The sequence below is a fragment of the Peromyscus leucopus genome, chromosome 12, assembly GCF_004664715.2.
Source record: "Peromyscus leucopus breed LL Stock chromosome 12, UCI_PerLeu_2.1, whole genome shotgun sequence".
NCBI classification, from domain to species: Eukaryota; Metazoa; Chordata; class Mammalia; order Rodentia; family Cricetidae; genus Peromyscus; species Peromyscus leucopus.
In genome coordinates this window covers 19,220,810-19,237,690 of record NC_051073.1, presented here as the reverse complement: position 1 = coordinate 19,237,690, position 16,881 = coordinate 19,220,810, and the positions used below count along the sequence as shown (strand labels likewise).

Here is a 16,881-nt window from a genome sequence, read left to right as displayed (position 1 = left end):
GGTTTCAACAGATGTTGTAAAAGATATTTACTATCTTTTATTTAGAAAGAAAAATGCTGGCATTATTAGAGCATCAGCTTATGATGTAGAGGACTCCAAATATGCCCAACATGTACCCTTGATTGCCAACTGTGAATTCAGTATGGGGCCATGTGCTGATGACATGGAGAAGCAACTAGATGCCTCATTAGAAAAATCCAGACATTGTAGTTAATGTAAGAAAATAACTGTGGAATGTATTGCTATGGTGAAAATGTGATGGAAATAATCAAGAAAGCAGTCTTAATTTTTGTAGACAGTCTGATGAGGTGATTTTTGTTAGTTGTGGACTGAGGCAATTCCTTAAATTAGCAACAAACTTTTTCATACAAATTATCATTTCCCAGAAAAATGAGTGAATGGGTACTTTTGAGTGTAGAAAAAGTGTGTCAATGAAAGCATAAATCTCATCAAAGCTGCTTTATTTTGAATATATTTGCATGCATTTTTTTAATTTTGTATTTTCTAAGGATATTGCTATCATATGTTTTTAAGGAGACAAAACATTTCTGGCAAAGTCTGGTGAAACAGAACTATTGTCCCAGATACCCAGCTACTTGGGTGAGTAAGGCAAGAAGATTGCAATTTGAAGGCATTCGGGTGACACAGGTGAATAAAACCATCCCAGGAAACTTTGTGAGACCATGTTTCAAAGCTAAAGACAACAGAACTGAGGATGTAGTTCAAACAGAGGCCTTTACCCAGCAGGTAACAAAGCTCTAGACTCACGCTTGCACCTCAAAAAATTGCTGATTATTTTAGGCACTAGTGGAAAAGAGCCCACTGCTCACAGTCCATCCCTTTAATTCCCAACATGGCTGTTTATTAAGACCACTGAATTAAGATCATGTCTTCATGACTAGAACCTAAAGAACACGATTTTGACCTAACTTCTTGGCAATCTATTTAGAAGTATTATCTAAAAATTAGTGTCAAATACTTCTGGAATTTACCTATTTTGACTATCTTAATAAAGTATATAACAACTATTTTTGGGACACTGGGTAATTTTCTTTCCTTATAATTTCTTTAGATAATTTCCCCAGATTTAAGTAAGAAATATATACATTTCCCATTATGATGAAATAAAAACTGTGTTGGGTCTTTATATACTGAATTAGAATTCAGTGATGACTATCCAGTAAACATCTCTCAAACAAAGGAATATATAAAAAGCAGTTTTGAAAACATGTGCTTGTAAATTAGTTATTAGCTGCCTTTCAATAAAAATAAATATAAAGTTATTGCAAATTCTTCTGGCATCCATGATCATACAATATATTATCATAGTGTAAGAATATAAACATGTTAGTTTAAGTTTAAATAAAGAAATCCCGTGTTTTTATAATTCAATTCACAGGCTAAATATTAGAGAAATCATTGTCATTATTTAAGAGTGTTTTGATTTTAAATGACTTTTCTCATTTTTTCTTGTTAAAATGAATATTTTATATTTTTAATTTGAAACATTTTGTGTAGAATCTTTAAGTGACTGTTATAATTTAAATGAACTTTCATAAACTCATTCTCTTTGTGAATATTAGCTTCATATAACATTGTGACAATTCCTTTTGTATTATGACATTCACATGCCTAATTATCTCAATGTTTGCTTAATGTTTAACTACAAAGTTAAATACACAAAAATACATTTTAAAGAACTAGGTATTTTAAGAGTAATGGAACATAAAACATTTACAACTATCTGTAGGAAAGTTAGATTTTATCATCCGTATAATATATTTTATTATACTTTATATGAATTGGGGGGCATTTATTGAGATGAATGAAACTGGCTTATACATTTTCAGGGAAGATTCTAGCTAGCATCTACTTATGATGTATTAGATTTGGTGATATCCAGTTGAGCCATAATATTTAACCATCTGAGTTATGGCAATATTTATTTTAGGGAACGGCAGTTTTAAGCTACAGAAACAGATTGTCAGTTGACTGTTCTGTTTGTTTAAGTGAATGTGAACACATGATCTTATGTGTTGTAGGCATCCTCATTACAATGTTTCACTTGGACTGCTAGAACACAGTACATAACTCCACGGTATTTAAAGGTAGAACATTTTGGGTTGACTTCTGCCTGTAATATTCTCTCTCTGAACTTAACATGTTCCCCTTTATCTCACTTCACTCTTCTATAATATGTATTTTGCAATCATATTAATAATATTAAATCAGAGAGTTTACACAGATTTTCCAGTACAATATTAGGTCAACAACATGCACTAAAGGTCTGTATCTTTGGGATATGCTTAAATATTTATCATTAATAAATCAATCAAAACCTTTTAACTAGATCAGAATCATTTTTCATCATTTATACAATTCCAAGCTGAAATCACTAATTTTTAATATCAGGACTTACTTAAAACTGATCTTCCTGGACTGTTTTGTCACATTATGAGGAAAGCTGATTACTCTGTTCTGTTTTCTATTTAAGCTCCTCTGGAATTTTTCTGCTGTGGATATTGCTCTATATAAATAAAACACTGATGGCCAGTGACCAGGCAGGAAGTAGGTTGCCAGACAAGAAGTAGGTGGGACAAGGAGAGAGGAGAATTCTGGGAAGCGGAAGGCTGAGGGGGGAGACACTGCAGTCACCGCCAAGACAAGCAACATGTAAAGCCTCTGGTAAGCCACCAGCCACGTGGCAAGGTATAGATTTATAAAAATGGGTTAATTTAAGATAAAAGAATAGTTAACAAGAAGCCTGCCATGGCCATACAGTTTATAAGTGATATAAGCGTCTGAGTGATTATTTTATGAGTGGATTGTGGGACTGTGGGGCTCGGGGAACCTGGAGAGAAGCCCTCCAACAACATTTTTCCTCTAATTTCATTCTATGTGATAATCAGGCTGTGCAATTTAGGCCAGTTGGAATGACGTTCATGCATATGGTGTGGACCACCAGTCTATTCCTTGCCTTTTCTCCACTCCATCAGTATCTATGCACTAACGACAAACTGTTCTATGTAGTGTTATGAATAAAGAGAATGAAATCTTAAGGGCTATTTGATTTTAATAAATGAGGTCAACATTTAAACAATGAATGACACCTAATTTAAAAAAAATTCACACGATTTTAAAAAACATTAGTTTTACAGCAAAAAGGCACACACAGCACCCATTTCCTATTTTTGACAGTGACAACCATTTTTATTTTAGTGACTTAAATGTTAACTTAATATTCTAATCAAAATTCAAATAGGAATGTTACCATTCTTAAGGGTTCTCATTCATTTTCATTGTTATAACCAACTATATGTTTGTTTTAACTTACCTCTTAAAATTTTGCTGGGTCCTATGCCTTCATAAATGTTTAGCACATCTGTGTAATGTGAAATAAAAGATCCAAAGCTGATTCTAATGGAAAGTCCTTGATTTACACTAAATTAAAAGAAAAAAAGGCAAAAGTCTTTAAGCTGTGATAAATCTCAATCCATTCTACAATTTGATTGTATTTTCCATTCGGTGACAAAGTATATGGGGTAAGCCATTCTACAAATTTAACCACACAATACAATACAGTCCTGTAACTACTACCAGAACATACATATTTAAGACTTTCTCATCTAGCACAATTGACCCTCTGTATTCCTAAAACAAAACCTCTCTAATGCTCTGTTCCTCTGGCCCCAGCAACATTATTTTACTTTCTTCTATGAATTTAGCAATTTTAAGTACTTCACTTAACTGAAAGTTATTATGAAAAAATTATGAGGCATTTATCTTGCATGGTTAGCTTATTTCATTTAATAGTCATCAAGTTTCAATCATGAATAGGAAACTCTTCCTTTCGTATGGCTGAATGAACATGTCCCACTATATATATTCCACATTCCCCTTTCCATTTATCTAACTTAAAAATATTAGCGGAATGTTAGCCACATACTTGCTTCTTGTTTACCAGAAAGTCTCTGACTCCAAGTCAGATTTGTTGACTCATCTTCACATTCCCTAATATTTGTATGCACTATAATATGATCATGGATTGAATGATGTCAGTGTAATTTACAGTGATAGTTTATAGCAAGAAATAAGATGAATTCACTGCAAAGTTTCAGTGTGATGGAATTACTATGTTGTGGCAATAAATTTATAAGTCTACGAGAGTAAGTTAAATAAATATGGCAGAACATTTGTGCCCAGACTTGCTTTGTGTCCACAGGAGTATGACATAGGCAGATAGATCAAGTTGGAGAGAAGAAGCCCCGCCAGATCGAGAGGTGGAGAGCAAGGCTGATGGTAGTGGCTGCTTATTTAGTTTTTGATTCCTCTAGGGCAGTCAGAGAAATGTTGAGTTAACCTGCCCATAAAACCACCAGGGAAGCTAGAGTCAATGCTCAAGAAGACAGAAAATGAAAAAATTATTTCTCATCTTTTAGTTGAAGTCCCGGTGTAGTCAAGAAAATAGTGACTTCTTTATCTGACATAGCTTTGAGACGATAATTCATATGAACATCAGAGAAGCATCCTTAGAGTCGTTTTGCTCATCGACCTCCTCTGCCTTTTTGAGGAAGAACTTAGGAAAGAGAGGAGAAGAACAATTCCATATGGTTCCCTGCTATCTTCTGGATCACAAAAGCCAATTCACTTAATGTAAACAGGACAACAGAAACATCTGAGAGATGGAGAATTAGCCTCTCCTAGGTTTAAGGCCCTTATTGGTTACTCAATGCAAAGTGGTCTGCCCTGAAATCATATATACACAAATAATAAAAATGGACTAAGCAAGTACATTTAGGTATTTGTGAATCTCTCTGCATATATATATCACAATGATCTAAGGAAAAGTGGCATCAATTTGAGAGGTGATAAGTGGGGAAAGAGCAGAATGATGTAATTATATTTTAATTAAACTTATAATTACAGAAACAAAGGCAATAATTTATAATATATTAATATCTATATTATATACAAATATGTATTGTAATATTATAGAAATAGAAGCACTTATGAAAATAAGACTAATAGGACACTATAATCTGTGTTGTTATAATATTAGGCATATTTGTTTCCCTGGGATATTTTTTTTAAAGAAAATAGATAACTTTTTAAATGTAATATTCACACCTTGCATATTTGCATATTAACTAAGCTTGCTGTAGGCCACTTGGTATGTGCTAAACCTGTTTCGTTCATTATTGTATTTTATAATGACCTTGATCCTAAACAATGTCATATAGAAATTTGGAGTGAGAGATACTTGTTTATGTTTATGAATGCACACATCTTGAATCTGAAGAGGCTGGATGTGGAAACACAAGACCCATCTTTGTTGTCCACATTATAGGACACTGGTCAGCTGTTAAATGTAGTTATCAACTTAAGGGTGGGAAAACTCAGTGTCCCAAATATTTTACTGGCAAATTAAGTGTTTTCCTCTCTAAACTTGTATAAAACTCAATGTGTTTATTTTGAACCTTGAGGGCGGGGGGGGGCGCAGATAGTAACTAGTTTTAAAAAGAGAAAAGGTAAATTATTTAATTGACTGATTAGATTAAGACTGATCATGATGCCTATAGTTTGTTTTGGGGTGGTAGTTTAGATTCCAGTAAACTACTGCTCTTTCTCATACAAAGCTTTTCTTTTTTCTTTTATTTAATCTTTTTTTTCATTTTTCTTTATTAGGAAATTTTCTACTGACTCCACATACCACCCACAGATCCTACCTCCTCCCCCTGAGCCCTCTCTCCCAAGCCACCCCACACCCCCCAAATCAAGGTTTCCCATGGGGAGTCAGCAGAGCCCGGCACACTGAGCCTAGGCAGGTCCAAGCCCCTTCTCACTGCACCAAGGAAAGCTTTTCTTGGTACAGAGTAATTTTTAATGTTAAGATCAAAAGAGGAACTTTGAGACAATCTACAAGTTGGTGGTTATTGAAAACTATATTTATTTAAACGTACTGTAGAAAGGGGAAATATTATGTTGGAGGTTTTTTCAGACTGAAGATCAGGACATAAACAGTGGTCTCTTACCTGATGATCCAGCGGCAAACACCATCTGACCCGTCTGTCTTTGGGTAGCGATCAGCTTGGAAAGGCCCAGAATTTCCCGTCAACAAAAACCTTCCATCACAAGCTGTGGCTGTGTGAATATGTCAGATAATATTAGATATAAGCTGTCATGGAATAGGAGGGATTAAGTCTCTTGGTTGTAAACAATATTCACAACACGCCCCTTTCTTTGGAGGCTTTGATCTGCAATTCCCATGATAGTGTACGTTAAACAAGCAAAAGTGAATTATAAATTTCCATCTTTTGCAAGGTTCTTAAACACTAATGCAGGCCATGTAAGCAGCATCATAAAAATTAGAAAGGAATGAAATAAAAAGAGGAGAAAGCAGAGCACTTTAAATAGTTGTAATAGCCATTTGCTATGCTGGGGAATTTAGTTTTTCTCCAGATTTATTTCTGACTGTCTCAAGAGAAAGGGAGTCCACAGTGTTATGCTGTACAACCAGATTCGTAATTTTCCAAAGGATTGAGATTATTCTGTGTTTGTTGGACCCAGTTGCAGTGCCCTCAGGAGCAGAAAACTTTTCTGTGCTTCCTCAGACTTGTACACTTGCAGAAGATGGAGTCATATGTAGTCATGTGACTGAGTTGCTTAATCAGTTATTCTGCAACTAAACTGTGTTTGTTTCCAAATGTCCCCTTGCCTGGGAACAGTTTATGAAAGAGCCAAGTAAGAGAGGGTGACTGACAGGAAGCTGGCATCCTTGACACCTAGGCAAGTATCTGTGACTGCTTCCAGAGGACCATCATTGTCTTAAGTGGTTAGGATTTTTGTATCACTGTGCCTAAAGAATCTAAAGGGTATGATTCATTTGTTGGTCTAGTTTTTTTTTTTTTTTTTTTTGTTGGCCTTCAGACAGCTTTCGTACATTCACAAAGCAGTCCTGATGGCATGCACTTGGGGCCCACCACAGGCTCCCTCTGTTGGCTCAATATTTATCAGTTCGGTCTTTCTTCAGGCATTGACTTCTCCAGGACATAAGAATTAACCATGATCTATGCAGACAAACCAAAGGTATCACATGCACACATACATTTGAGCGTGCAAACTACAAGAACACTTGCCAACTTTCGGACGGCCCTGCATCTTGGCCTAGGAGCCGAGTCAGCATCATTTCTCTACATATGTCAGCTAAGACACAAACTTTCTTGCTGATACAATTCTAATCAGAAGAGAAACACAGTTTAAAGAAATCTTACTTTACCTGTAGTCAGCTATAAGTTGTGCAAACCCAAATAACCAAAGACTAAATGCAGAAACTCGGTAGGGCAGCAACCATTCATATGACTTTATTAACAACACAAACTAGAATTAGAGCTCACAGCTGGGGTAAAATCAATAAATAAGAGAGAGATCAAAGGTCAGTGTCTTACAGAGAAAATTCTTAAATTAGTTTATAATTTTTTTCTCTGAGTATGGATTGATGCATGAGGGCTTTGAGGTGGCGTCCTGCTGCTAAACATTGGAGTTGATGCTGAAGGGATAGCTAGGCCTTGGGGGTTCACTACCACCACTGATTAAAATGAAGAAGATCACCTGTGCTCTGAAACACCTGCTGCCTGAAGAGAGTTCACTTGATTGATTTTTCTGCTGCCTTGGCTAAACAATGACTTGAAACTATTTTTCAGAAATAAATACAACACTAACTTTATAATACATATAAAGTAATGGAGACAATAAGCACACAGAAACTCGAGTCCCATGAAAGCTGGATGACCTTAAGGTTTAATAAATATAAAGCCGCCATCTACTGAAAAAAATATCATGCTGATCATCATGCGTTTAAAGTAAAAGTAGACATTTAATTTTAATGCTGAGTCTCATCTTGTAACTCAGAAAAAAGAATTTATTACTTTAAAATTTATTTGGAAACAATTTATCATCATTATGTTAGTAGTCTTATGATTAATTATTGATATGAATTGTTATCAACTTATTTTGAAAATGAGGAACTCAATGAGGTTAAAGGCCAAACAACAAGTGAGACATATTTTCAAATTATTTGATTTGTCTAATGTTGTTCATTTCCTATCTTTAAAGTTGTTAGTCATCAATACATAGGTTTAAAGCTATATGTCTAATTTTGATATGGATTATTGTTTTTGATGGCACATTTGGATCATATTCTCTTAGAAAAGGTTTTGTAAAATCCCAGAAAAAATAACAACAACAAAAACAAACCACAGTGCACAAATCACCATCTTCCTTTTTGAGTAGTTTAGTCACATAAAATAGATTAAAAACATTCCACAGCCTGTACTTCCAATACATGCCAACTGCACTTGAAGTATATAGTTCAACTCTGCATGCTTGAAATTTATCCAAGAACACTTGAATTTGGATTTCTAAGTGGAAGAATCTCAGGTGCAGTTACTTTCAGGTACGCTTCTGTGAAACAGACACAGTACCTGTCTTCTGAAGTATGGACCTAATGGATCTGTAATCTTCTTAATTTAGTTCCTTGTTCAAAACTTCATCTTGAATCAATGTCAAGGAATATGAGAACACAGTGGTAACAGATAGGAACTAGCAGCCTTAAAACACCCTGGGAGCTATGTTCACCATCAACTTTATAAGCTCTATAAAGTTGACTAGTACCACACACTTGATCTGCAACCCTAGCACTCAGGAGCCATAGACAGAAGCATCATAATAGTGAGCTCAAGGTCAGAGACTCTCCTTCAAAAAAGCAGAAATAAATCAAAAGGTGATAATGGGTCACACCAAAAATAGGCTTAATTCAGGCTTCCCTTTAAGTTTTCAAAAATGAATTATAGGTTAGAGTTAAGTTAATGGTACTTTTCATTGCTTACAATCTGAATTTGCACTTACATGATGATAGGCTGCAATGAAACTACATTATTTGATAAGATTCTTTCTGTAAGCTTTTCTAAATAGAAGCAAACTGCAGTGAACTATAAATCAAAGAGAGATTCCATTTAGATTATCAGGATTACTGTTTGGTGTAGTGTGTGTGTGTTATTTAAATGTTTATTAATAATGTTATTAAAATGAGAAAAATCAGAACAAATAACAAAATAGACTCATTAAACACCGTTTTTACCCTCAGAAAACATTGTTGTTAAGTTGTTACCCGTAGCTGTTTTTACTACCTGTAGAATGGCAAGGGGAAAAGCAAAGCAAAGAGGAAAAGTGGATGATTTTCACTGATTTGATACTATGAAGTAGGGACAAGAGGAGAAATATCAGGAATATCAGGACAAGAGGGAAAATATCAGGAAAAGGTATTATGTTATTAGTGCATATTCCTACAAATCGTGGTAGCTTAAGACAACGTGAGATGAAAAGACGTGACATCATTCCCTCCCTGAATCATGTGTGACTGGTCACAGTATTCTTTACAGAGTTCTCAAATGGGATTGTGTAAAATTAGTTACACTTAATATTATGCAATTATGTTTAAAATAATATGTTTATTAGATTTTGTGTTAAATTTTGCATATGGATATGGGAGTAAATAACTTCACTAGTTTCAGATAGATGAGACTAAAATATGCATGTACAAGTCTATGCATGTGTATATACATGCATATGTGTACACATAAGTGTATACTTGCATACACATGTGTGTGTGGCGTGCATGTGTGTGCATACATGTGCTTGTGTGTATTGTGTGTGTGCATGTGTATGTGTACATGTATTTGTGTGTAGTGTGTGTGCATGTGCATGTGTGTGTATGTGTACATGTGTGTATGTGTGTGTGTCCAGTCATGGAGAAGAAAAGATGAAGAAGAGTGAAGGAAGGTGGGTGGCCTTACCACATAGTTCTGTGTCTTCATCTGAACCGTCTGGACAATTCACTTCTCCATCACAAAACAAATCAGTTGCTATGCAATTCCCAGTGATAGCACAGGGCCGTGAGTCAGGTTGGCACTCTATTGGCACATTGCCTAAAAAATAAAGATTCAGATTGTAAGTATCTTGAACAGTAAATTTCCAATTGGTGTGGTATAAACAATGGCTGAATATTTCTTGTGTGTTTTCCTTCACTTTAGCTTTATAGTGGATTGATGGAGTTCACTTTGTAAAAAGGAATATTTATTACACTTGATGAATCATTTACAAAAATTCAAAGCATTTTTGACAGAAAGAAATATTTCTTCACTGATGTTAAATGTGAATGTTGATGCCATTCATTCTAGTTTTGTAAATGTATAGTTTAGTCACTTAAATCCCTATGGTGGTTTGAGTGAGAATGGCTACCATAAGTTCATATGTTTGAATACTTGGTCTTCAGTGGGTGGAACGCCTTGGGAAGGATTAGGAGGTGTGACCATGTTGGAGAGGGTGTGTCCTGGAAGCTAGCTTTAACATTTCAAAAATCATTCCCAGTTAGTATTCTCTGATGCTCTCTCTGTCCCATATTTAGGGATCAAGATGTAAGTTCTCAGTTACAACCCAGTGTCATGCCTACCTGCCATGGTCCCCAACAGGATGATCATGGACTCCAACCTCTGATACTATAAGCCCCATTGAATGCTTTCATTGTAAACTACCTCGGTAATGGTGTCTTAACACAGCAATGAGAAGTACCTAAGTCCCTAATTTTATATCTTGAACAAGGTTGTGTTAGATGGGACATTATCTTGGAAAGTTTATTATAGCATCTAGTTAATAATTCATTTACTCATATCTTTATTATTTGAAAACACAGTGGAGTTAATAAAGTCTATACAGTCTGCAAAGGAAAATGTCATCAAACAAATGACTTTGAGTTAAGATAAAATGTATACTTGCGAGTTCACTGTGTAATGAAAGTGGAGATACCTATTGGTTATTTCTGCTCCATAATTCTTTGCATCTTGTCACAGCCATTCCTAGGGATTTCAATGCAAACACATCCATCTATAGTGCTAGATCATAGTCTTTCTGCCCAGGAGCTTTCAGTTTGTAGCTCTCAGCCTGTTTATCCTTCAGCTGCCTTGCTTTCATGAATATGATATAGAGAGACTGTCTCAGGTAGGGTTTCTATTGCTCTGAATAGACACCGAGACCAAGGCAACTGTTATGAAAGAAAACATTTAATTGAAGCGGCAGCTTACAGTTTCATAGGTTCAGTCCATTGTCCTCATGGCCGGACATGGGGGCATGCAGGCAGATATGGTGCTGGAGAGGTAGCTGCTACATGTTGATATGCAGGCAACAGGAAGTAGACTGAGACACTGGGCAGTATCTTGAGCATATATGAAGCCCGCCTCCACAGTGACACACTTCCTCCAACAAGATTACACCTACTATGTAGTTCCCACCGCCTAATAGTGCTACTCCCTTTGGGGTCATTTTTTTTTAAACCACCACAGAGACATACTAAGACACATATACTTGATGAAATTAACTTTGAAATTATAAGAATATGATATATTCTTATTGGTCTACAAGATAATATGTATCTTGTTTTTCAGAGCAATGTGTAAGTTTGAATGTTTTTGTTTGTGATTAGAATATCAATGATGATTTAAGGGTTTTTGAAAACTTAACACTATAACATTTGTTTTGTTATTATTTCTAACTTTAAAAAAACACTTGTACTTTTTATTCTTTGAAAATATCATATATGTGTATAGTGTATTTTGATCATTTGTACCTCTAATTCCCCTCCAACTCATTCCAGACTCCTCCACCATGTCTCCTTCCCAACTTCACATCTTTTCCTTTCCTCCCACTGAGTTCTAGGAGTGCTGTTCCTAGTGAGTGGGCCTGTTCACTGGCGTTTTTAGCATGAATGGAAACACTGTACTGCCATCTGCTGGGGCTTAAAACTATAACAAGCAAAATGACTTCAGAAATTTCATATGCTCTCTATGAAATCAATAGGGAAAATCAAATATTTGTATCACGTATCCACCAAGCTAAATCTTGTTTGAGGACATTTATAGTCAGGGTTGATGAACATATAAATAACTAAATTAGACTTTTAAAAAAACTGGTTCTGATTAAAATGAACATAAACCATTGGGAGACTAATGGAAAAGTTATATCTAAAAATAGCATTAAGATTGGAGTTATTTTAAATGGCAGAAAAATCCCATTTAATAAAATAAAATAGAAATAAAATATTTTTATTAAATACAAATGCACATTATACTTAAAATATAAGAACTATTTATCAAGCAAGTCATTTAATTATTGTGTACCAATTCACAAAAGGCACAATATTTGATAACATGTCAGAAACTCTTGGTAAATAAACAGGTGGGATAAAAAAGCATTTCCTTACATATCTATGTTATTTTGCCAGAGGCTCATAAGAATCTACTTATTTAGTGTTTGGAAGACTAAATTTGGGAAGATAAGTAGCTTGGGCTGTCATGGATCTTTGCTTCCTGAAGCTCTACATGCTTCTCTATTGTCTGTTAACCTTCAAACCCACACTGGCAAGAGAGGGAAGAGAGGGTGCTTGCGACCCTTTGAGTCCTGTGCTCAGTGGTTTTATGTCAACTTCACTCAGTCTGGCGTCATTTGAAAACATAATATCCCAAGCAGATGGGCCTGTGAACAAGTCTGTGGTGCATTCTATTAATTAGTGGGCCCAACTCACTGTGGGGGGTCCTGGGTTATACAAAAAAGAAGACTGAGCAAGTCTTGGGGAGCAAGCCACTAAGCAACACTTCCCCATGGCTTCTGCATCAGCTCCTGACTCCAGGTTTCTGTTCTGTTTGAATTTGGGCCTTGACTTGCCTCAGTGATGGACTGTGACGTGGAACTGTTAGCTGAAATAACCCTTTTCCCTTCCAAGTTGCTTTTGGAATTGGTGTTTTATCACAGCTCTAGGAACTCCTACTAAGACAACCCTTGCAGGGATCATTAATCCACCAGTTTTTATGGCTACTTATGTCGTGACAATCTACAGGGTGGAGATAAAAGATAAAAGGAGAAAAAATGTTTATGGTACTGCATAGCCTCTGTTCTCACAGAACTTGATGTAAGAAAATAGTTCATCAATCATTTTTGTAGTTTTTTTTTTTTTTTTTTTTTTTTTTTTTTTTTTTTTTTTTTTTTTTTTAGGGGGGCGGTGGTCTGAGGTTGGTCTTAAACTCCCTATGTAGCTGAAGGTGACTGACTTTCTGAGCATCCTGCTTCCATTTTGATAGTGTAGGGATTGTAGGTGTATACAACCACACCCAGGTTATGATGCAGCGAAAAGTAACTCCCTAGGGTAAGCAGTAGGTAGGCACTCCACCTGCCAAGCTGCATGCCAATTAGTTTTAATGAGGCACTAAGATCGCAATTGAAATCACTGGGAAGTAGGCAGAGGTTGAATCCATCTTCACAAGAGAATTCATATTTAAATTAGATAATATTTAAATTATTTTGGCAGTAACCAAAATAGACAAGTATGGAATATATTTGCTGATATGACAGAAGGACATAGAAATAAGATACAGAGAAAGGTCTAATTTATCTAGTTGTGATGAAACTGGGGGCATGTCACAAAAGAGTGAAGAAGGCTTCGAAGTAGGAAAACAGTCTTTCCTCCAATGAAGACCACAATATACTTGTTAATGGATAAAATCTCTACAGCCCTGGCTTGAACAGTTCAATCAAGGGCACAATTCTTCCTAGATGCTTTTGGCCCACCATCATGTCCTTCACAAAAACTGCGCATTACTTTTTTTCTCCTCTTTAATCCCAACTTCGACCACACGGTGGATTAGTGGCAAGATGTTGCATTTTGTGTGAAATAGAGAAAACCCACAGTATTGAAACTTTCATGTTTCTGAAATCATTGTCTGCTCCATCAGCAAAAAAGGACTACTGTGTAGGAAGTCTTCAAGCACACGAGCAAGTGCCCCCCAAAGAGCCCCTCCAGGCATACTGCAGCGGCCAAGAAATCAATCTGTGTAATGTGGCCTCAGCTCCTGTCGCTCCCTTCTAGTGCTCCAAATTGGTTAGTAAAACTTTACAGTAATTGGCAACAAAGGCAGCTGAACAAAAGAACATAACCCACATGGACTTTTTACCTGTTATTGTATAAAAATTCTCTTTGGCAGAATTTATTATAGTACTAATGCCGAGTATATGATGCATGTGTTTGTTGATTTTTCTCAAACTCTGTCTTCAAGGCATATAAAAATGGGAATAAACTTAACATCCCTGAAAGACATATTCATAATAAATTACTGCTTGGAAACTGCAGTTTTCAAGTTTAATTGCCTTGTTCCTCCCTATAAATCTATAGTGTCTTGCTGTATGAGAGGAATAAATGAGGTATGATTCAGGACTCATGTGCTACATGAACTTAATGCAAAGGAGAATATGATGTTTTACTACCTAGTTATCTTTCAATAATTCCTTATGAATTGATTAAAGCAATTCTGTGAAAGGAAATAGTCAAAAATAATGTTTTGCTATTGCACAAGTTGCTGGATATAAATGAGCACCACCAATTTGAAATCATATTTGAAATCTAGTATTGGGAAAAAAACTCTTTCTTTTATAATAATATGCAGCTGCTGCTATTATAATTGTTACTATTTTTATGTAAATCATTAGAAATAGGGTGAAGTTACCTAATTGGTTCTGACCTCCTCTGTGTGAGTTGCTGGGCTGTCCACTGTGAAATGGTATATGGATCTCTTCTCTTTTTATTTTTAGTCTACTTTGTCATTACAAGAAATATTCAGGAACTCCTATGCCAATGCGTTCAAGGCAGTTTAGAGTAGCTGGATTCTTTGATCCACTTGACTTAAATTATGATCTATTTGCAGCCTGTTGATATCCAGTTATGTTTGCTTTCTTTTTTCATTGTACAAGTCCATCTCTTCAATTCGATTCCATTGACATATGCCAATACCAACTGTTTTTATACTGTAGCTCTATAGTAGAGCCCTCCAGAAGTTGGTACAAGCTATATATGAAGTTGAGTCTTTCCAGTCTGTGAAGAATTGTGTTGGTATTTGATGGGGATTGCATTGAATCTGTATATTGCTTTATTGCCATGTTAACCCTGCCTATCCATGAGCATGGGAGATGACATAATTTCTTTTTTCAGGGACTTAAAGTGTCATATAGTCTTAGTGAGTGAAATATAGAAACATGACTTAAAAGAATGAATACTTTTATACAACTTTTTTATGTGATACTAAGAATTATAAATTAGAGCTTAGTGCATGCTTGGCAAGTTCAGCACAAGATACACCTCAATGTTTATAATACTTCTTCACCTTTATTTTGACTATCACTTGCTTATTTTTAATAAGAAAGATAAGCCCAAGTTTACATTGACCATATTCTTGTAACTCAAATGATGGGGTATTTGGATTTGTTTTCTTTGCCCTCTTTTTCCTTCGGACTGAAGGCACTGGGCATACACTCAGCTAGGTTTCACTATTGTTTGACTGTTTCTTCAACATAGTTCAGGAGAAAACGTTCATGGCTTCCTTTTTGTTGTGATATTCCTAGTGTTTATTGTCTACCCCTGAGTCATTTCATGGATTTCTCTTATAATATTTTATGCCTCTAAATGGATCTCAGTAACTCAGTTAGATGAATCATGTAATGAGTCTGTAAACTTGACGAATGGGAAACGGGACACTAATTTACAGGCTTGTTGCTTATTTTAAGGTTTCTGGATGAATGTCTTGAAACATTTTAGCTACCTTTTCAGCTTAGATGAATGAAATTAAATTATCAAATGACTTTTTTCAAAGTAAATTATTATTATTAATGGAAGTTGAATGTGTAAGAATGTGGGTTTTGGAACTTTTAGTGTTCTTCATATTGCAAAAATGAATGTGGGCTACATGACCATATGTAGGGCTGCTCTGTGGCTGTGCCTAAACATAACTGTGGGTACGGCCACACTGTTATGAACTTTCCATGGGCTCTGGGGTTGTTATTATTGGTGGTGATGAATCATTTTAATTAATGAATCATGTTTTAATTTGCATTTCAAACATTGCACCAGTACACATTGTATAAGAATTATCAATTCTAACTAAGAGGGACTATTTATAGTTTCAGAAATATTGTTCTGCTATGACTGTAATCTGAGATATGAAATTTAGTGAGATAAAAGAAGAACTGAGAAAGTACTATAATAGTAGAATTCCATGTCCTTCATAACAGCATGATACAATCATTTGCCTTGCCACTCCATGTTACCTGGGACATGAGTCACCCTTTTCCAGTGCATCCATGCTATATACACTACTCATCCATAAGTCACTAAAAAGTTGTCATTACACATTGCTTTTGAGTCACACAGCTTACTTATTAGTGACTTATATTTAATAATTGACCCAAAACATAAGAAATCACAACACTTAAACTTTGGATAGGTCATTTGAATATCATAAGGTTGTTTCTAAAATGCAAAGGTAAGTTTATCAGAATAATATACACGTATGCATAAGAGAAGACATAACACATATGGATATTTTTCCATATACAGTAGTTTACCCCTTGATTAAGACAATCATTATCAGAAATGTAATATAAAAACTGCATTTAATACAGCCAACGTACTAAAGACTGATTGGGGAAGGGCAACTTGGCTCAGAGTAAAGACACTTGCTGTCAAGCCTGATGATTTGAATTTGATCACTGGTTGGACCCACATGTGGAATAAGAGAATTGACTCTCGCAAGTTGTCCTCTGGCTTCTACGTGTGCACTATGATACACATGCCCTTGTATTCATGGGATAAATAAATTGATAATATAAGAAAATAACATCCTGGGAACTATCTTATATTACACTCTTACTAAAAAAAAAAAAGACTTAATGAATCCAACAGTACTTTATTACTGATTTATGACAGTGCTACATTTATAGAACAGCCCTAAG

General features: G+C 35.4%; 1 protein-coding gene across 1 annotated transcript in view; it reads right to left on the bottom strand.

The window, feature by feature from the left end:
• The window catches only part of Tmprss15 (transmembrane serine protease 15), a 108,522-nt gene that overhangs the window by 70,205 nt on the left and 21,436 nt on the right, over window positions 1-16,881 (bottom strand). Inside the window, exons 8-10 of the mRNA XM_028882121.2 lie at window positions 9,852-9,983; window positions 6,033-6,141; window positions 3,335-3,441 (exon numbers count right to left, since the gene is read on the bottom strand). Of these exons, the coding sequence (XP_028737954.1) occupies window positions 3,335-3,441; window positions 6,033-6,141; window positions 9,852-9,983 (348 nt within the window). The remainder of the gene's footprint in view (window positions 1-3,334; window positions 3,442-6,032; window positions 6,142-9,851; window positions 9,984-16,881) is intronic.